Source organism: Eleutherodactylus coqui, chromosome 5, assembly GCF_035609145.1.
Source record: "Eleutherodactylus coqui strain aEleCoq1 chromosome 5, aEleCoq1.hap1, whole genome shotgun sequence".
In the NCBI taxonomy this organism is placed as follows: Eukaryota; Metazoa; Chordata; class Amphibia; order Anura; family Eleutherodactylidae; genus Eleutherodactylus; species Eleutherodactylus coqui.
This window is the reverse complement of record NC_089841.1, coordinates 68,774,063-68,794,830: the sequence shown is the minus strand read 5'-3', so window position 1 is coordinate 68,794,830 and position 20,768 is coordinate 68,774,063. Positions and strand designations below refer to the sequence as shown.

Sequence of the window (20,768 nt, the reverse complement as noted above, 5' to 3'; positions counted from 1 at the left end):
CGGTCCACCGAGGGAGAAGATGCCGGCGGCCATCTTCAGCAGGTAAGTAAGAAGTCACCGGAGCGCGGGGATTCAGGTAAGCGCTGTCCAGTGTTCTTTTTTAACCCCTGCATCAGGGTTGTCTCGCGCCGAACGGGGGGGGGGGGGGGGGGGGGTTGAAAAAAAAAAAAAACGTTTCGGCGCGGGACAACCCCTTTAACAAAAGGAGAGAGAGTCGTTTAATTTGGCAACATTGTACTAAATATATGAAGATTGTTCATGCTACATAATATTATTTATTAATACATGTATAATTTGTATCATGCAGAGAATCCTGCAGAGTGATAAACAGAGAGTAAATGTATCTCCCATATACTTCTATCAATCATTTCTAGCTCTACTCTTCCATTAAAAATGTTCCTTACTTATTTCATTTTTTAGGTCAAAATAAGTTTGTAGGGTCACCGCTGTAATTCTCTTTTTTTTCTCTTAACAGCTCCCAAGATGATGAAAAAGAAAAAAAAATGTAAATATTGTATGTAAAACTTTATTTTCTGCTTCATCTTATTATGGAGATCAGTTGGTTCTCAGGTTATCCTCTTAAATTCCTTCTGTGTGAATTCAGCATAATGTGAGATTTCCATTAAAATGTAATCGGTACGGCTCTGACTTCTGGGATCCCCACAGATCATAAACTGAACACCCTGTAATATCATAGTTAACATAGCTATGCCCAGGTGTAGCATAGCCGGCTACTGGATGGGTAGTATAGCTTCTTTAAGCTTTTGGGATGGGTTACAAAGTTATATCTCTGCTTACTATACAATCTGTAAGTGCAGTAATTGTGCACCCACTGTTGTATGTGCCACCATAGTTGTGTCATGACATCTGTGCATCTACCTGTTGCAGAAACGTTGTCCTGGTCAATTTATATCTATGTATGTGAATATTGTAGAGCTCTAAATTTTAGCACAGGTGAGTAACTAAAGTTGTAGTGCAGTCAGGGACCAAGTGAGAAAATATGTGCATCATGGTGTGCAGCTCAGAGCAGTCCTATGGATGTGTCCATCACTCAGCTGTTGTCCGGGCCAAAGATAAGAACTCCCATCACATCAGGAATCACCAGATTTTCTTTTTGTATTTCAAGAGAAAACCCTTTCCTAGTGATTACAGGAAGGACTACAGGTCCCTCTCTGTTATGATCTTTTTTCCATGTTATACCAAATTAATATCCATTCCTGCTGCAGTGTGCCCGCCTCCTGCTGATGGCAGTGCCAGTGAGGGGCATCCTCAGCTCTTATTCATCACTGGGAGCAAGCCATGGGCATAGATGGGCGAAGATCACTCCATGGTTAAGATTTATGGATCTAATTTCTTTCGTTCTCGTCATTATTATCTGCTTTTCTTTCAGTGGAGATCCGGAATGAAAGTTCAGGTATGATTTATCCTAGAGGGAATGTCTTGTGAATTTCGTTTTTAGTTTCATGTAATATTATTAAATACACTTGTATAAAAAAACATAAGTAATAAGGAGGTGATGCCTTTTAAATTTAGAACATTTTATATGCAAGCTTTTGAGGCTACTTATGGCTTCTTCATCAGGCTTTGGCCAGGTTAAACCTGAGGAAACACTTATATACACAACAGATCACAGACCTGGTGGGATTACTTTATATTTAAAAAAAGACAGGATAACAATTGAAGCATTGAACAGAAAAGCAGAGCGTTTATATAATGATAAACCAGAGTCACAGGACCTGTCTATGAAAAGGGAAGAGGGGGTGATTAGGAAGTCACTGATTAGGTTGATGTGTGGGAAGTTCCCATATAATCAGACATGTACTCTGTGGCTAGATTCAGACCAAGTGTTAGGATCCTTTTACTTGGAATGATTGTCGGGCAGAAGAAGTCAATGTGGACAGAAAGCCATGTAAATCTGCCTGTCAAGCATAGACTTACCGTTAGGTAACCTTTCTATAAGAAACACCTGTAATAAACACTGGAAGGAGTCTTCCCATCTACAACTGGAGACTATGCCAAGGTAAGTCCACCACCCACCAGCTAAAAATGTTAGCGATCAAAAGAAATTATCTGGATCAGGCAGAGAATCCTGCAGAGAACAAATGTATCTCCCATATTCTTATATCAGTCATGTCTAGATTTACTTAGTGAGGAAGCCTGTTTACCCCTTAATGACAACTTTTTCAGCTCTTCTCATCGTCTCATTCCAGGGGACATAACTTTTTAATTTTTCCATCGACACAGCCATAAGAGGGCTTGTTTTTTGCTGGACAAGTTTTCTTTAATGGCATCATTTTTGGGTACATACAATGTATTGGATAACTTTTTATTAATTTTTTAGGGGGATTCTTCCATTTGTTTTTAAGAAGATCCTTTTCATGTGTCAACATTCCCTGATAGGCCATTTTATTGAGTCATGCCATATAGGCATTACATGAGCATATCAGATGTGTTCTCTCCTAAATGTATTACATTCATGTGGAACATTTGGAAGGGACCGATGTGAAGAAGAAAAATCACATGCCGAAATTTTTTCTTTTTTTTTTCTTACTTCTACAGAAGCATCCGATGGCGTGCCATATAGTTCTCCAGGTACGTTAATTGTGTTTTTCTGAACTCCCTTATTATGATCAGATAAACTGTTGAAGAAAAGTGTGCTAGTATAGACGGGTGCTGTGTTGGGTCATACTGGTGGAATTTAGGCTGGGTTTACTGTATGTGTTATTTTTGCAGTTGTTTTGCCGTGCATTTTGGGAAAACTGATGGGGAAAATTCCAGCTTCCCATCCCACAATATACTATTCCCTGTCCCCATGGGAAAATAATATAAAATACTGTGTGATACAGTTTACATGTATTCCCACGACTGAAACATTATTCATCATTACGTAACTACCCGACCGCTCAGCAATAGTGCACTCCAATTTTTTGTCCTGTTGTAGGAAAAGTACAGCATTATATGTTGACCAGATGAATGAGCATCCATCAAATGCATATCTGGCTCATCGGGGTGTCCTGAATGGGGTCTATATACTCAGGAGGACAAGTGGATAGGGGTTGGCCTTATGAAATAACTGCTTTTATATGAGATCATGCAGTTCTTAAACATTGCAAACTGCTTTTCTTTTCACAGTTATGGATTGCTCACCTTCAGGTATGATTCTCTTTATTCTCATGGGGTTTTCCTTTATTCCAATTATTATACTAGTATACAATCATATTATACAACTATTCAATCAATTATTACTATATTACACCAGTGACTCCGGAGTCCCCTACATACGACTCTGCAGATGTTTTCAGCTCTAAAAACTGTTGTGCACTTCTGAGAGGTCACATCATGACTAGAACGTGGCACTGTGCCCAGAGCGAAGACTACTATCAAAAAATACAAAGTAGCAGAGTAAACTTTTAAATATGGCAAATGGTGTTCAGCCAGACTGAATGATGAAAGTGACAAATCCTAATAAATATGGCCCAGGGATATGACTTTTATTTTATTACCAAGTTGTAGTTATGATATGGCCTCCCACAAGTGCACAATATTGGGTGGTGCAGAAGTAGTTATATCATTTTTAATTCAATGCGAGTACAAAACCAGTACAATTACAATTGTAACAAATGTAAATGGAAATTAAACATCGAGAAACTACATCTAATGCCTAATTGAAGCTCGCTCTCACTGAGGAATTCAATAACATTCCAGATCATATGTGTAGGGGTGCATGTGATCATGTGACTTATCGTCTCCAAGCTTGCATCGATCTTGAGGATGCGATGGTTGATCATAACATCAAAAACAGACATTAGATGTACTTTCTGAATGTTTAATTTTCATTTACATTTGTTACAATTTAGGTCATTGATCTTTTGGAATTGCATTGCATTAAACATGATACATCTACCCCACCCAGAAGGTTATATGCTATACACAGTGCATATAACTCTCTACATCGTAGTAGCTAAGCTCTTAGGGAGATATCTGCCTACATGCTTTCTGATTGTTTCCAATAACAACCAGAATTGTGACTGCAGCTCTGGAGTATAATAAAACTAACTCTGATTCAGTACCAGATAAGTAATATCATGTATTTAGAAAGTGACACAATGTTACCTGTAAATAACCTGCACTCACACTTTATATCTGGGGGTAATTAATCATTCTGAAATCTTCCTCTCATTAGAGAAAAAAAAAAATTCTATACTTACCAATTGCTCTCTAGGCAGTCTTCTTACCAGATCTTCTCCTCACTGATTTTCTCCTGGCCCCTCCAGTCCCCCGGGTCACGTCACCGCAAGCTGGACAATTCTTCTTTCTGTGATGTAGCGTCCATTAGCTGCATTCTGCTTCCTGCAAGGCAGTGTACGCTATGTCACTAATGATGTAGCGTTCAGTGCCTTGCAGAAAAGCCGAATCCACGGCAACCTGCCTTAGCGCGCAGGCACAGACTATTGCTGCGACTGCGCAGTGTCTCGTCGCGAGTGTTCATATATAGCAAATGAACCCTACATAACAGAAAGAAGAGGATCCAGCCGGCTTGTGGTGATGCGACCCGGGGAACTGCAGGAGCCAGGAGAAGATCGGCGAGGAGAAGTATAGAATTTTTTTTCTAATGACAAAACCCCCTTACATCTAATGCAATTAACTGTATTCTCCTTGTTTTACTTGTGGTGAATGTATGGATACAGCTGCCGATGAGGAAACCCCAACTTTTGTCAGATTCATTTCCCTTCAAAATGCTGACGGTTCCTGGAATCTCAACCCTGAATTCTCCTCTATCCTGGGTATACCGCAGCAGGACATCAGTAACAAGAATCCAGATCAGGTATGATTGATGTGTCTGGGGGATCTTAGCTGTTCTTAGCGCAAATTAACGCTATAGGTATATTCTTGCTTTCCAGATTCAAAAAGGGTTGAGTTATGAGCTGCTCACAAAATTGACTGCCTGCCACACTTAACTTGTGTAATCAGGACAATGTCTGCTTTATTTTGGGAACAGACAGTAATATTTATAGGTTTTAGACAAAAACATCACTAAGATACACCTTGTTTGTGAATATGCATAACTTATTACAATTCATTTGTTATCATTGGTCCTTAAACCTCAGTATGTGCAGTGACATCGGTCTGAAGGCAGACCTTCCTCCGGGTCGTTGTTTGGTTGGTCTATAAACTCACTAGAGTTAACTCCGCTCCAGCCTTACCTGTATGTTACCTATTTCTAGGATCATTAATTAGTTACATTTCCAAGCTTATGCACTGGCAGTGATTAGTAATTATCAATCAGTTAAGCCTACATGATATAAATTTATTGTGTATAAAGTACATTTATTTTAAGGATTTACGTGCTTAAATTAATGTGTATAAAGTTTTATATGGAGAGATAAATACACACACGGTTTAACACAGAGAGACAAGGGTTAGGAGGCTTGACAGTCAGGTGACGCCTACTGCTGCTGATTGGTTGCTAGAGGCTGTAAGTGTAGTCGATGACACCGGGCACCAGTTGGCTCTCTTGGGCTGCTGACTTCCAGCCTCAACAGCTGTAATTAGAATTAACTTTGATTGTAGCCATTAAGCCTTTAGATGCCTCAGACAGCAGTATTTAAATGGCCTGAAAGAAGGAGATACTCCCTTTGTCTCCCAAGTGGCTCCATCCACAATGAGTTTGCAGGGTGCCTTTCTGGTGTCATGGCAGCTTGGAGCCTTCTGAAGGCCCCAAGAACTGACATGTATCTCTGCCTATTAAGTCCGGTCTGTGGCATATTTTAATAGAATGCATGCAGAAATACAATATAGTGCGCTACTGAAGTACTGCAGTATATTTAATAAGTTGTCTAACAATTGCTAGTTCAAGAACTTCCCTGTGGGGAATAAAAAGTAAAAATAACGGAAATATAGTTTTTTAAAATGTATCTTTAAAAAAAATAAGTTTTTGAAACCCTTTTGTTATTTTTAAAATGAAATTTTAAAAAATTAATCATGTGGTATCGCCATAAAAGTCTGATCTATTAAAATAATGCGTTATCTATCCCACACTGTGAATGCAATCAGAACTTTTAAAATTGTGCAATGCCAGAATTGTGTTATTTTGGTCACCCCTCTCCAATATAACATTTAATAAAAAACACTTAAATACCTTTTGTACTCAAAAATGGCACCAGAAAACTAGAGGTCATCCTCCAAAAAAACAAGCCTCCACACAACACTGTTGAATGGAAAAGTAAAAAAAGTAATGGCAATCAGACGATGGCGACAGAAAAAAATGTTAATTATATGTTAGTTTAATCTTGGTATCGCCTTAGTTGTACCGACCAACGGAATAAAGTGTAAATGTTGTTTTCGCTGCAATTTGTACAACGTACGAAAACCACCCCACCCCCCCAAAAAAGGGCAAAGCAGTATTATTTTTCTATTTCAGGCCACTTAAAAAAACTTTCAATACATTATATAGTACATTAAATGGTACCGTGTGAAGAATAAAACCTATTCTGCAAAAAATAGCGCCTCCGTCGGCTATACCAATGGAAAAATAATAAAGTAATGATTTTTTTGAAAGTGGTGAGAGGAAAAAACGAAATTTAAAAAAAATGCAACGTGGCCGCATCCTCAACGGGTTAATTCCTCGCCATTTTTATGATCTCAATTTGTTCTCAGTAAATGCAAAATAACAAGATATTTGTCCTACGGTGTTCATTGGGGGGGACAGCTTGAAGACTGTGAGTATAGCTACTGCCACTAGGAGGCGGACACTAAGCAGAAAAAAGGTGGTTCCACTACTGGTGAAAGCAACCATTTTTTGATTACTTCCTCTGGAAAGGCATACATAAGTGCTTCACTGTGCCAAAGTGCTTAGGCCTTATCTGAAAAATTGCATTCTCTGGTTAACACATCGTCAAAGTCCTCATGAGGAGGAAAAACTTCGGAGAATGCTTAGGGCGTCTGAGGGAAAATGCAGGCATAGTCTGTGTCTGATTAAACACTTGATCGGTATGTGTTATGACGGCTATTAAGCTATCCACCATCGTGGAGAGTATGGACGGCTGTTCCTTGTCCAGATCAGAATCAAAGGGAGATTTGGACAGATCACCTACTGAGTGACTATTGTGAGCACACTTTTGGAGGAGCTGAATGGGAGGACTAGGTGGGAGACCCGGATGACCATCTGGAGTGAGAGGACCTAAACCTCTTTCGTGGCCTGCCATGGGAGAAATCCTGAAACATTGAGTCGGCTCTGTCAGATACATTGTGTAGAGGTGTAGTGGACATATGGTCCAACTTATGCAGAATTGCTATGGAAGACTGTGTAAGGCCTGAAACTGCCAGTGACCAGGAGCATGCCTATTCTGGCTCAGCAATCTTAGAGGGCTACATGGAACAGGTACCCATAGTGGGATCTATGGCCGTGACGGAATGCAATTAGGAGAAAACGACTCTAACTGTCCACATGAAAACTGGATTACAGCAAGAGCATGCATAAAATTTGTCTCTGGCCGACCCCTGTCTTGAGTCTTCCATTCAGGTGTCAAACATGGTGCTAAAACAACTCCTTGGACTGTTAACCAAACACCGTGGTGCACCATAACTGCAAGCGGTACCGCAGGAGAATTAACAAATGGGGAAGTAGATACCAGGCACAGCCTACCCAAAATGGACTGTTCAGTGCAGTGGAGTTAACTGCAGTCCTGATGCCAAAAAGCGTGAGCAGATCCCCGTATTTCATGCTTTGTTCGGCATGGAAGCACAGGTCCCAGCACACCATGCTGTCCTAGGAGCTACATTAACAAGCATGAAATGAAGGGGCGGGGCTCAGAAGAAACAGCCAACCAATAAGGAGCGCCATTCAAAGTAGCGCACACTGGGCCTAGATAGGAGGAGGCCAAAGCCCCACGTCATCACTGAGTGCCGCCCTGCAGGCATGGCCTAGCAAGCATGCAAACAAGGTCTGGAGTAATGGAGCTCCCCCGCCGTATTACATGGTGTGGTTCCTCTCTGTACCTGTCACATCATTGCATGGGGTCGGCTTTTTGGCTCACTTAACTAAGGGCCCTTTAACACGGGCTGATAAATCGTTCAGATTCTCACATCCAGCAGGAATCTAAATGATTTTCATTCAGTGTTAATTAGAGATGAACGAACGTACTCGTCCGAGCTTGATATTCGTGCGAATATTAGGGTGTTCGGGATGCTCGTTACTCGTAACGAGTACCACGCGGTGTTCTGGTTACTTTCAGTTTCCTCTCTGAGACGTTAGCGCGCTTTTCTGGCCAATTGAAAGACAGGGAAGGCATTACAACTTCCCCCTGTGACGTTCAAGCCCTATCCCACCGCCCTGCTGTGAGTGGCTGGGGCGATCAGATGTCACCCGAGTATAAAAGTCAGCCCCTCCCGCGGCTCGCCACACATGCCTTGTGACTTAGCTGAGGGAAAGTACTATCGTGCTGGTGCTGCTGTAGGGAGAGCGTTAGGAGTCAGTGTAGGCTTCAAGAACCCCAAAGGTCCTTCTTAGGGCCACATCTACCTGTGTGCAGGCTGCTGCTAGCAGTGTTTTTTTGTTTTTTTTTCTCAAAATCGGCAGTGCAGAGCATTGCACCCGGCATTAGGGACAGAAGTGGTGCTTAGGCAGGGAGAGTGTTAGGAGTGAGTGTAGCCTTCAAGAACCTCAACGGTCCTTTCTAGGGCCAAATTTAAGCGTGTGCAGTACTGTGCTGGCTGCTGTTAGCAGTGTTGCATATTTTTTTTCTTCTAAAAATCGTCTGTGCAGAGCATTGCACCCTCCATTGATACTACAGGGACAGAATTGTGTAGGCAGGGCCACAACACAGTTATTGTTCATTGAATATCCGCAGTGGGGCCCTCCCTTTGCAAAAAAGGAAAATAAATTATATTTGGCCCGCCTGTGTCAGTCCTAAGGTCTCCGTGTACGTGTGTGCTGCGTGGACAACGTACAAAAATCAGACGCAACCAGCTACGGTTTACTGCAGGCTTGCGCCATTGTCTTTCCTGACTGGCAAATACCTGCTCTGCTAGAGTTAATAACTCTGCTACACTAAAGTTGTGTGTCACTTTTTCAGGGCCACACTACAGTTCTAAAAGTTATTGTTCATTGAATATACGCAGTGGGTCCTTCCCTTTGCAATAAAGGAAAAGAAATTATATTTGGCCAGCCTGTGTCAGTCCTAAGGTCTCCGTGTACGTCTGTGCTGCGTGGACAACGTACAAAAATCAGACGCAACCAGCTACAGTTTACTGCAGGCTTGCGCCATTGTCTTTCCTGACTGGCAAATACCTGCTCTGCTAGAGTTAATAACTCTGCTACACTAAAGTTGTGTGTCACTTTTTCAGGGCCACACTACAGTTCTAAAAGTTATTGTTCATTGAATATACGCAGTGGGTCCTTCCCTTTGCAAAAAAGCGAAAACATTATATTTGGCCTGCAGGCTTGCGCCAATTTATTTCCTGCCTGGGAAATCAAATCACTGGTAATACAGCATGCTGAGGGGTAGGGGTAAGCCTAGAGGACGTGGACGTGGTCGTGGCCGAGGACGCGTAGGCCCAAGTGAGGGTGTGGGCACAGGCCGAGCTCCTGATCCAGGTGTGTCGCAGCCGACAGCTGCGCGATTAGGAGAGAGGCACGTTTCTGGCGTCCCCACATTCATTGCCCAATTAATGGGTCCACGCGGGAGACCTTTATTAGAAAATGAGCAGTGTGAGCAGGTCCTGTCCTGGATGGCAGAAAGTGCTTAGAGCAACCTATCGTCTAGCCACAGTTCTGCGCCGTCCACTGCTGCAAATCCGAATCCTCTGTCTGCTGCTCCTCCTTCCTCCCAGCCTCCTCACTCCACTACAATGACACCTGCTCAGGAGCGGGAACACTCCCAGGAACTGTTCTCGGGCCCCTGCTCAGATTGGGCAGCAGTGGTTCCTCTCCCACCAGAGGAGTTTATCGTCACTGATGCCCAACCATTCGAAAGTTCCCAGGATCCGGGGGAAGAGGCTGGGGACTTCCGCCAACTGTCTCAAGAACTTTCTGTGGGTGAGGAGGACGATGACGATGAGACACAGTTGTCTTGCAGTGAGGTAGTAGTAAGGGCAGTAAGTCCAAGGGAGCAGCGCACAGAGGATTCGGAGGAAGAGCAGCAGGACGATGAGGTGACTAACCCCACCTGGTGTGCAACGCCTACTCAGGACAGGTCTTCAGAGGGGGAGGCAAGGGCAGCAGCAGGGCAGGTTGCAAGAGGCAGTGCGGTGGCCAGGGGTAGAGGCAGGGCCAGACCGAATAATCCACCAAGTGTTTCCCAAAGCACACCCTCGCGCCATGCCACCCTGCAAAGGCCGAGGTGCTCTAAGGTCTGGCTGTTTTTCACAGAGACGCCTGACGACCGACGAACAGTGGTGTGCAACCTTTGTCGCGCCAAGATCAGCCGGGGAGCCACCACCAACAGCCTCACCACCACCAGCATGCGCAGACATATGATGGCCAAGCACCCCACAAGGTGGGACGAAGGCCGTTCACCGCCTCCGGTTTGCACCGCTGCCTCTCCCCCTGTGCCCCAACCTGCCACTGAGATCCAACCTCCCTCTCAGGACACAGGCACAACCGTCTCATGGCCTGCACCCACACCCTCACCTCCGCTGTCCTCGGCCCCATCCAGCAATGTCTCGCACCGCACAGTCCAGCTGTCGCTAGCGCAAGTGTTGGAGCGCAAGCGCAAGTACGCCACCACGCACCCGCACGCTCAATCGTTAACCGTCCACATAGCCAAATTTATCAGCCTTGAGATGCTGCCGTATAGGGTTGTGGAAACGGAATCCTTCAAAGCTATGATGGCGGCGGCGGCCCCGCGCTACTCAGTTCCCAGTCGCCACTACTTTTCTCGATGTGCCGTCCCAGCCCTGCACGACCACGTCTCCCGCAACATTGTACGCGCCCTCACCAATGCGGTTAGTGGCAAGGTCCACTTAACTACGGACACGTGGACAAGCACAGGCGGGCAGGGCCACTACATCTCCCTGACGGCACATTGGGTGAATTTAGTGGAGGATGGGACAGAGTCAGAGCCTGGGACCGCTCACGTCCTACCCACCCCCAGAATTGCGGGCCCCAGCTCGGTGGTGGTATCTGCGGCGGTGTATGCTTCTTCCACTAAAGCACCCTCCTCCTCAACCTCTGTCTCGCAATCTAGATGTGTCAGCAGCAGCAGGACGTCGCCAGCAGTCGGTGTCGCGCGGCGTGGCAGCACAGCGGTGGGCAAGCGTCAGCAGGCCGTGCTGAAACTACTCAGCTTAGGAGATAGGAGGCACACGGCCCACGAATTGCTGCAGGGTCTGACAGAGCAGACGGACCGTTAGCTTGCGCCGCTGAGCCTCCAACCGGGCATGGTCGTGTGTGACAACGGCCGTAACCTGGTGGCGGCTCTGCAGCTCGGCAGCCTCACGCACGTGCCATGCCTGGCCCACGTCTTTAATTTGGTGGTTCAGCGCTTTCTGAAAAGCTACCCACGCTTGTCAGACCTGCTCGTAAAGGTGCGCCGGCTCTGCGCACATTTCCGCAAGTCCCACACGGACGCTGCCACCCTGCGCACCCTGCAACATCGCTTTAATCTGCCAGTGCACTGACTGCTGTGCGACGTGCCCACACGGTGGAACTCTACGCTCCACATGTTGGCTAGGCTCTATGAGCAGCGTAGAGCTATAGTGGAATACCAACTCCAACATGGGCGGCGCAGTGCGAGTCAGCCTCCTCAATTCTTTTCAGAAGAGTGGGCCTGGTTGGCAGACATCTGCCAGGTCCTTCGAAACTTTGATCAGTCTACCCAGGTGGTGAGCGGCGATGCTGCAATCATTAGCGTCACCATTCCTCTGCTATGCATCTTGAGAAGTTCCCTGCAAACCATAAAGGCAGCCGCTTTGCGCTCGGAAACAGAGCCGGGGGAAGACAGTATGTCGCTGGATAGTCAGAGCACCCTCCTGTCTATATCTCAGCGCGTTCAGGAGGAGGAGGAGGAGGATGAGGAGGATGAGGAGGAGGGGGAAGAGACAGCTTGGCCCACTGCTGACGGTACCCATGCTGCTTGCCTGTCATCATTTCAGCGTGTATGGCCTGAGGAGGAGGAGGAGGATCCTGAAAGTGATCTTCCTAGTGCGGACAGCCATGTGTTGCGTACAGGTACCCTGGCACACATGGCTGACTTCATGTTAGGATGCCTTTCTCGTGACCCTCGCATTCAACGCATTCTGGCCACTACGGATTACTGGGTGTACACACTGCTCGACCCACGCTATAAGGAGAACCTTCCCAGTCTCATTCCCGAAGAGGAAAGGGGTTCGAGAGTGTTGCTATACCACAGGACCCTGGCGGACAAGCTGATGGTAAAATTCCCATCCGACAGCGCTAGTGGCAGAAGGCGCAGTTCCGAGGGCCAGGTAGCAGGGGAGGTGCGGAGATCGAGCAGCATGTACAGCCCAGGCAGTGCAACAGTCTTTAAGGGCCTGGCCAGCTTTATGGCTCCCCAGCAAGACTGTGTCACCGCTCCCCAGTCAAGGCTGAGTCGGCGGGAGCACTGTGAAAGGATGGTGAGGGAGTATGTAGCGGATCGCACGACCATCCTCGGTGACGCCTCTGCCCCCTACAACTACTGGGTGTCGAAGCTGGACACGTGGCCTGAACTAGCGCTGTATGCCCTGGAGGTGCTTGCTTGTCCTGCGGCTAGCGTCTTGTCGGAGAGGGTGTTTAGTGCGGCTGGGGGAATCATCACAGATAAGCGTACCCGCCTGTCAACCGACAGTGCCGACAGGCTAACACTCATCAAGATGAACAAAGCCTGGATTTCCCCAGACTTCTCTTCTCCACCAGCGGACAGCAGCGATACGTAAGCAATACGTATTATGCACCCGCGGATGGAAGCTACGTTCTCTCTCACCATCCAAAACGGGGACATTTCTGCTTCATCAATCTGTGTCTAATATTCCTCCTCCTCCTCCTCCTCCTGCTCCTCCTCCTGAAACCTCACGTAATCACGCTGAACGGGCAATTTTTCTTAGGGCCACAAGGCTCACTCATCTAATTTTTCTAAACAATTTTTATATGTTTCAATGCTCTTAAAAGCGTTGAAACTTTAACTTGAACCAATTTTTCGTTAAACTGGGCTGCCTCCAGGCCTAGTTACCACTTAAGCCACATTAACCAAAGCGATTAATGGGTTTCACCTGCCATCTTGGTTGGGCATGGCCAATTTTTACTGAGGTACATTAGTACTGTTGGTACACCAATTTTTTGGGGCCCTCACCTACAGTGTAATCATAGCAATTTGTATGTTCTTCACCTGCACTCATGGTACAGAAGTGTGTGTGGGGTTGGCCTACACTTTAGCTACATAAATGTAACTTGGGCCTTGGCTATACTGCAGCTACTGAAATGGAACTAAGACTGCGCTCCCACTATACTGCTGCTTCGGAACTGTTACTGGGGCCTGTCTTGAGTGCTACTATTGCTGACATGGAACGAAGACTGCGCTCCTGCTATAAAGCTGCTTCGGAATTGTTACTGGGGCCTGTCTTGAGTGCTACTATTGCTGACATGGAACGAAGACTGCGCTCCCGCTATAATGCTGCTAGTGATATGTTAGTGGGGCCTGTCCTAATGCTATGGCTGAAATGTTACGAATTCTGGGCTCTGCCTATACCGCTGCTAATGGTATGTCTCTGGGGTGTGGAAACAGAGGCTTCCCAAAGACATGATGGCGGCGAGGCCATTTCCCACCAACGCGGTTACTGTTAAGGTGCATATAACCACGGACACGTGTAGAGGACACCTAGTGCCTCAAAAACATCCCCCTCCTCCTCCAACAGGGAAAACAAACATTCTTGGCAAATGCCTTTGCATTGGTTCGTCTGGTGGCAGTCCAAGAATTTCACCTTTACCGACACTACAAGAGAGCCCCCCCACCATCCCACCGCCACGGCCCACTTAATCCTGGCCACATTCCGAAAACCAACAAAATAAAACCGCGCTACTAGGTCCGCAGTCACCACCACATTACCACCAACGCGGTTACTGTTAAGGTACATATTACCAGTCTGACTGGAGCATGCAGAGACACCTTGACAGAATGAATAGTGTGTGGCACATAGGTTCCCCATTGCTATGCCCACGTGTGCAGCTCCTGATGGTGGTGGCACAGGATTCTATTTCTCATTGTTTCTGTACAGCATTGTGGGCTATCGCCCTACCACTTTTAAAGAGGGTCGCTGCCTAGCCGTGCCAACCCCTCTGCAGTGTGTGCCTGCGGTTCCTCCTCATGGCAGACACACTTCTAAATAGACATGAGGGTGGTGTGGCATGAGGGCAGCTGAAGGCTGCCCAGGGACACTTTGGTGTGCGCTGTGGGGGGGAGGGGGGGGGCGATTGGTCAGCATGTAACCCAGGAGAAGTGGCAGTGGAGTGTCATGCAGGCAGTGATTGTGCTTTGTTGGAGGTAGTGTGGTGCTTAGCTAAGGTATGCCATGCTAATGAGGGCTTTTCAGAAGTAAAAGTTGTTGGGAGGGGGGGGGCCCACTCTTGCCGCTATTGTGGCTTAATAGTGGGACCTGTGAACTTGAGATGCAGCCCAACACGTAGCCCCTCGCCTGCTCTATCCGTTGCTGTGTCGTTCCCATCACTTTCTTGAATTGCCCAGATTTTCACACATGAAAACCTTAGCGAGCATCGGCGAAATACAAAAATGCTCGGGTCGCCCATTGACTTCAATGGGGTTCGTTACTCGAAACGAACCCTCGAGCATCGCGAAAAGTTCGTTCCGAGTAACGAGCACCCGAGCATTTTGGTGCTCGCTCATCTCTAGTGTTAATGCATGCCCCGACTGAACAACGAATGAGAATTTGTTCACTTATCATTCATGGTTCAGTTTTTGCATGCAGAAAACTGAATGACAGATCAGCCCGTTTAAACAGGCAGTCATACATTTATAAATGAATTTAGAGTTATTTCTTGTGTCCTCCAATCTAATGTACCTGAAATAATATATATTCCTATTTATACTTTCCTCATTAGAATATGGACTCATCAGTGTGGGCGACAGTCCTGGCGCTGATCTGGCTCCACGCATCTTGTCTAGACCAGAAAGAGGAATGGGAATTACTGGAGTATAAGGCCATGTCCTGGCTTAAGGCCAAAGCAGGTAAGTTCCTGATTAGTGCTGAGCAAACTTTTGAAAAGTTCGCTTCAGCCAGTTGTCGAAGTTTGGCAGAAGGTTCATTTAGGTTCAGATTAGTTACAACTGATCCGGAGTTCACCTGTACCCCTAAGACTGGTATATAAAACTATCTACGAACCATAAAATCCCTCCTCCTCCATCATTATAAATGTAGCTCAGTGGTTCGTACTGTTGCTTTGGAGCACTGGGGTACTGGATTCAAATCTGACCAAAGACAACATCTGCATGGAGTTTGTATGTTGTTCCTGGGTTTGTGTGGGTTTCTGCTTATTAATAATAATAATAGTAGTAGTAATCGCCTTATATAGCACATACATTTACTGAGGAGAAGAAACACAAACACTGGGAGAACATACAAACACCATGCAGATGTTGTCTTTGGTCAGATTTGATCCAAGACCCCCAGTGCTGCAAGGCAACAGTACTAACCACTGAGAAGAGGAGGAGAGTTTAGTGGGTTCGGCCAAGAGGAACAGCCCAAAGTTTGGGTTCGCACAGAATCAAACTTTTAGTGAAGTTTGACCCGAAACCGGATTTGATTGTTTCAGTCCTGATGAGATGTTTGGTAGATCAATAGGGTTTTCAATGGTGGCAGGCTCTTGGATATTTTGGATGACTTCATTGGACATTTATCGTCATCAACTTATCACAAAGTATCCTCTGTCCGATATATTTGTTTTATATAGCCCAAATGCATGATTACCTTAAAATGAATCCTCTCTCATAGCAACGGTCTATTCCCAAAATGGCCCCACCTCAGTTACTTGAACATCCAAGAACTCAGAAGCCATTCTTCTGCACTTCAGCCATCAAGAGTGTTCCAGGTCCTTTCTGTTTGTGGCCACACAGAGGGGCATTGGCCCTGTGCCCCTTTGGAGTTTACTGGGATTAGATAGGACACTCTACCAGCAGATTATTTTGTGGATAGTGCTATGATTGTCACATCTGTAGATTTTCATAGAAGCCATATACACAAAAGGGGAAGAGATTTGTAATCAACACTGCTTGCAAAGTTACTTAATATTATATGTTAGAGGAATAGGAACTACAGATGAATATCTTTCTGGGCACGATTTTTCTAAAGGGAGAATTTTTTATTGCCAATTGGTATTTGCTCCACGTAAAACCAGGAAGGCCAAAATACTAATCCATATTCCAACATTTCGACTTACATTGACTTATATTTGACAAATATGGCTCCATAATACCCTATTCTCCTTGTAGTCACAGCTCATGAGGTTCTAGCTTTGATCAGTCAGTTGTGAGATATCTAATATTATTGGTGGCTCTAACAGGGAACGTCTCCTATTTTTGCAGGTTCCTCTCTGGATCAGTTTGTCAGAGCTGGGAATGAGCTGCTGAAATTATCTGTGGATCCTAAAGTGTTTGGCCTGTGAGAGGAAGAATAAAGATGGCAGAAGGCTTCTCCTCCTAAATCCTGGAATATTGCCCTCCTCCAGAATGTTGCTGCTGTTTATCTTTGCCCTGGAGTCATTTTGCCTAATACCATCTCTGTGTCTTATTACTCTTCATATGGGATACAAGCCAAAGATACTCATGATACATCTGAGGCTGCAAAATCATCACTACAATGTGAGACCCATGGTTTCCAATGGGTTCTTTCACATGAGCGATGTTTGGTAGCGAGATTCTGTAGTCCGTGCGGATGCTGCCTAAAGAGTAATCTTCTATATTTTCATTATATAGGTGCTTAAATATTCATATATCAATAAAACATAATGATCAACTCCAGCTGTAATGTAGTCATATATGGGGACAGTCCTTGGGGGTGCCTAAACACACAGGGGTGGTAGTACTGCAACGCAAAACACTCCACAACTGCACCCTACATGTAATTAGATGGGATATTTACAGTCAAAAACTCAAGAACATAAGTCTGATATTTTCTCTTTTTTTATTATTGCCTTTAATCTAAATCCTGTAATGTGTTTTGTTGATTCTGGATAAATGTAAAAATCCTAATAAACATTGATTTAAAAAAAAAATCAAGAACATGTTTTATGATGCATTTTCCTTCATTGAGATAAATAAGCCATGACACGGTGGGAAGAGGTGCCAGAAAAACCCATATTTTATAAAATACATCAGAATGTAATATCAGGTGTCTGTGGTAAATAACCAGAATTATAACAACATTTGGTCAATTCCCCTTGTGAATACACCAAGTGCGGTGCTGTGTTTGCAAGAAAGCAGCAATGTATGATGGAGGAGTCAGCACTAACTGTACTGTTAAAGTGCTGGTGCCCCTGCTGTACAGAGGAGCCTGGGAGAAAGGAAGATCGGCCGCCCAAATGGCCGTATGAGACCGAGCATCCCTCTCTTCACTCTCTCTACCAGGCTCCCATGTCCAGCACAGGAACCAGCACTGTCCGAGCGCTTATCCCATAAATGGCCCTATGAGACAGACCATCCTGCTGTATTTCCCCTATTCAAAAAGTCAGCTTGGTAGAGAGTGGGCCCTCTACCTCACAGGTGTGAAACACAAGGCCCGCGGGCCGAATCCGGCTGACTCCCACTGCGCCGACAAGCGTGGGTAGCTTTTCAGAAAGCGCTGAACCACCAAATTAAAGACATGGGCCAGGCATGGCACGTGCGTGAGGCTGCCGAGCTGCAGAGCCGCCACCAGGTTACGGCCGTTGTCACACACGACCATGCCCGGTTGGAGGCTCAGCGGCGCAAGCCAGCGGTCGGTCTGCTCTGTCAGAACCTGCAGCAGTTCGTGGGCCGTGTGTCTCCTATCTCCTAAGCTGAGTAGTTTCAGCACGGCCTGCTGACGCTTGCCCACCGCTGTGCTGCCACGTCGCGCGACACCGACTGCTGGCGACGTCCTGCTGCTGCTGACACATCTATATTGCGAGACAGAGGTTGAGGAGGAGGAGGGTGCTTTAGTGGAGGAAGCATACACCGCCGAACATACCAGCACCGAGCTGGGGCCCGCAATTCTGGGGGTGGGTAGGACGTGAGCGGTCCCAGGCTCTGACTCTGTCCCAGCCTCCACTAAATTCACCCAATGTGCCGTCAGGGAGATGTAGTGGCCCTGCCCGCCTGTGCTTGTCCACGTGTCCGTAGTTAAGTGGACCTTGCCACTAACCGCATTGGTGTGGGCGCGTACAATGTTGCGGGAGACGTGGTCGTGCAGGGCTGGGACGGTACATCGGGAAAAGTAGTGGCGACTGGGAACTGAGTAGCGCGGGGCCGCCGCCGCCATCATAGCTTTGAAAGCCTCCGTTTCCACAACCCTATACGGCAGCATCTCAAGGCTGATAAATTTGGCTATGTGGACGGTTAACGATTAAGCGTGCGGGAGCGTGGCGGCGTGCTTGCGCTCCAACACTTGCGCTAGCGACGGCTGGACTGTGCGGTGCGAGACATTGGTGGATGGGGCCGAGGACAGCGGAGGTGAGGGTGTGGGTGCAGGCCATGAGACGGTAGTGCCTGTGTCCTGAGAGGGGGGTTGTATCTCAGTGGCAGGTTGGGGCACAGGGGGAGAGGCAGCGGTGCAAACCGGAGGCGGTGAACGGCCTTCGTCCCACCTTGTGGGGTGCTTGGCCATCATATGTCTGCGCATGCTGGTGGTGGTGAGGCTGTTGGTGGTGGCTCCCCGGCTGATCTTGGCGCGACAAAGGTTGCACACCACTGTTCGTCGGTCGTCAGGCGTCTCTGTGAAAAACTGCCAGACCTTAGAGCACCTCGGCCTCTGCAGGGTGGCATGGCGCGAGGGTGCGCTTTGGGAAACAGTTGGTGGATTATTCGGTCTGGCCCTGCCTCTACCCCTGGCCACCGCACTGCCTCTTGCAACCTTCCCTGCTGCTGTCCGTGCCTCCCCCTCTGAAGACCTGTCCTGTGTAGGCGTTGCACACCAGGTGGGGTCAGTCACCTCATCGTCCTGCTGCTCTTCCTCCGAATCCTCTGTGCGCTCCTCCCTCGGACTTACTGCCCTTACTACTACCTCACTGCAAGACAACTGTGTCTCATCGTCATCGTCCTCCTCACCCACAGAAAGTTCTTGAGACAGTTGGCGGAAGTCCCCAGCCTCATCCCCCGGACCCCGGGAACTTTCCAATGGTTGTGCATCAGTGACGATAAACTTCTCTGGTGGGAGAGGAACCACTGCTGCCCAATCTGAGCAGGGGCCCGAGAACAGTTCCTGGGAGTCTTCCCGCTCCTGAGCATGTGTCATTGTAGTGGAGTGAGGAGGCTGGGAGGAAGGAGGAGCAGCAGACAGAGGATTCGGATTTGCAGCAGTGGACGGCCCAGAACTGTGGCTGGACGATAGGTTGCTCGAAGCACTTTCTGCCATCCAGGACAGGACCTGCTCACACTGCTCATTTTCTAATAAAGGTCTCCCGCGTGGACCCATTAATTGGGCGATGAATGTGGGGACGCCAGAAACGTGCCTCTCTCCTAATCGCGCAGCAGTCGGCTGCGACACACCTGGATCAGGAGCTCGGCCTGTGCCCACACCCTCACTTGGCCCTCCGCGTCCTCGGCCGCGTCCACGTCCTCTAGGCCTACCTCTACCCCTCAGCATGCTGTATTACCAGTGATTTGATTTCACAGGCAGGAAATAAATTGGCGCAAGCCTGCAGGTCAAATATAATTTTTTCCCTTTTTTGCAAAGGAAAGGCCCCACTGTGTATATTCAATGAACAATACGTTTAATAACTGTGGTGTGGCCCAGAAAAAGTGTCACACAACTTTAGTGTAGCAGAGTTATTAACTCTGGCAGAGCAGGTATTTGCCAGTCAGGAAAGAAAATGGCGCAAGCCTGCAGTAAACCGTAGCTGGTTGCGTCTGATTTTTGTACGTTCTCCACGCAGCACACACGTACACGGAGACCTTAGGACTGACACAGGCAGGCCAAATATAATTTTTTCCCTTTTTTGCAAAGGAAAGGCCCCACTGCGTATATTCAATGAACAATAACTGTGTTGTGGCCCTGCCTACACAATTCTGTCCCTGTAGTATCAATGGAGGGTGCAATGCTCTGCACAGACGATTTTTAGAAGAAAAAAAATATGCAACACTGCTAACAGCAGCCAGCACAGTACTGCACACGGTTAAATTTGGCCCTAGAAAGGACCGTTGAGGTTCTTGAAGGCTACACTCACTCCTAACACTCTCCCTGCCTAAGCACCACTTCTGTCCCTAATGCCGGGTGCAATGCTCTGCATTGCCGATTTTGAGAGAAAAAAAAAAAAAACCACTGCTAGCAGCAGCCTGCACACAGGTAGATGTGGCCCTAAGAAGGACCTTTGGGGTATCTTTCTATATGATTAAGTCAGAGGCATTAGTGTATCTTAACACCACCAGGAAGTCCTGGTAAAGCCAAGATTGACAGGAGGGTGACGCCCCCTAAATGTGATTGGCTGCACATGTGCTTGTCCTGTAGGTCCTGGCAGCCTACTAAGCAAGGACCTACAAGGCAGCATACAGCGGCCCCAACAACAGGCACGCAGCCCGAACTTCAAGCCTTTTCCTCAGTTCATGGTAGCAGGGATCCTGCTACCTCTCTACTCACACTGGAAGTCA

The 20,768-nt window shown here is 46.9% G+C and overlaps 1 protein-coding gene across 3 annotated transcripts in view; it reads left to right on the top strand.

Moving 5' to 3' along the window:
- The window catches only part of LOC136627519 (von Willebrand factor A domain-containing protein 5A-like), a 93,334-nt gene extending 76,113 nt beyond the window's left edge, over positions 1-17,221 (top strand). For 2 of the 3 annotated variants that reach the window (XM_066602695.1, XM_066602697.1), the window contains exons 18-24: positions 476-514; positions 1,391-1,414; positions 2,560-2,592; positions 3,133-3,153; positions 4,683-4,825; positions 15,053-15,179; positions 16,533-17,221. In XM_066602695.1, the coding sequence (XP_066458792.1) occupies positions 476-514; positions 1,391-1,414; positions 2,560-2,592; positions 3,133-3,153; positions 4,683-4,825; positions 15,053-15,179; positions 16,533-16,612 (467 nt within the window). In that variant the 3' untranslated portion in view covers positions 16,613-17,221. The remainder of the gene's footprint in view (positions 1-475; positions 515-1,390; positions 1,415-2,559; positions 2,593-3,132; positions 3,154-4,682; positions 4,826-15,052; positions 15,180-16,532) is intronic. The other variant, XM_066602696.1, reaches the window with a different exon arrangement.
- The last annotated feature ends 3,547 nt before the right edge of the window (positions 17,222-20,768 follow it).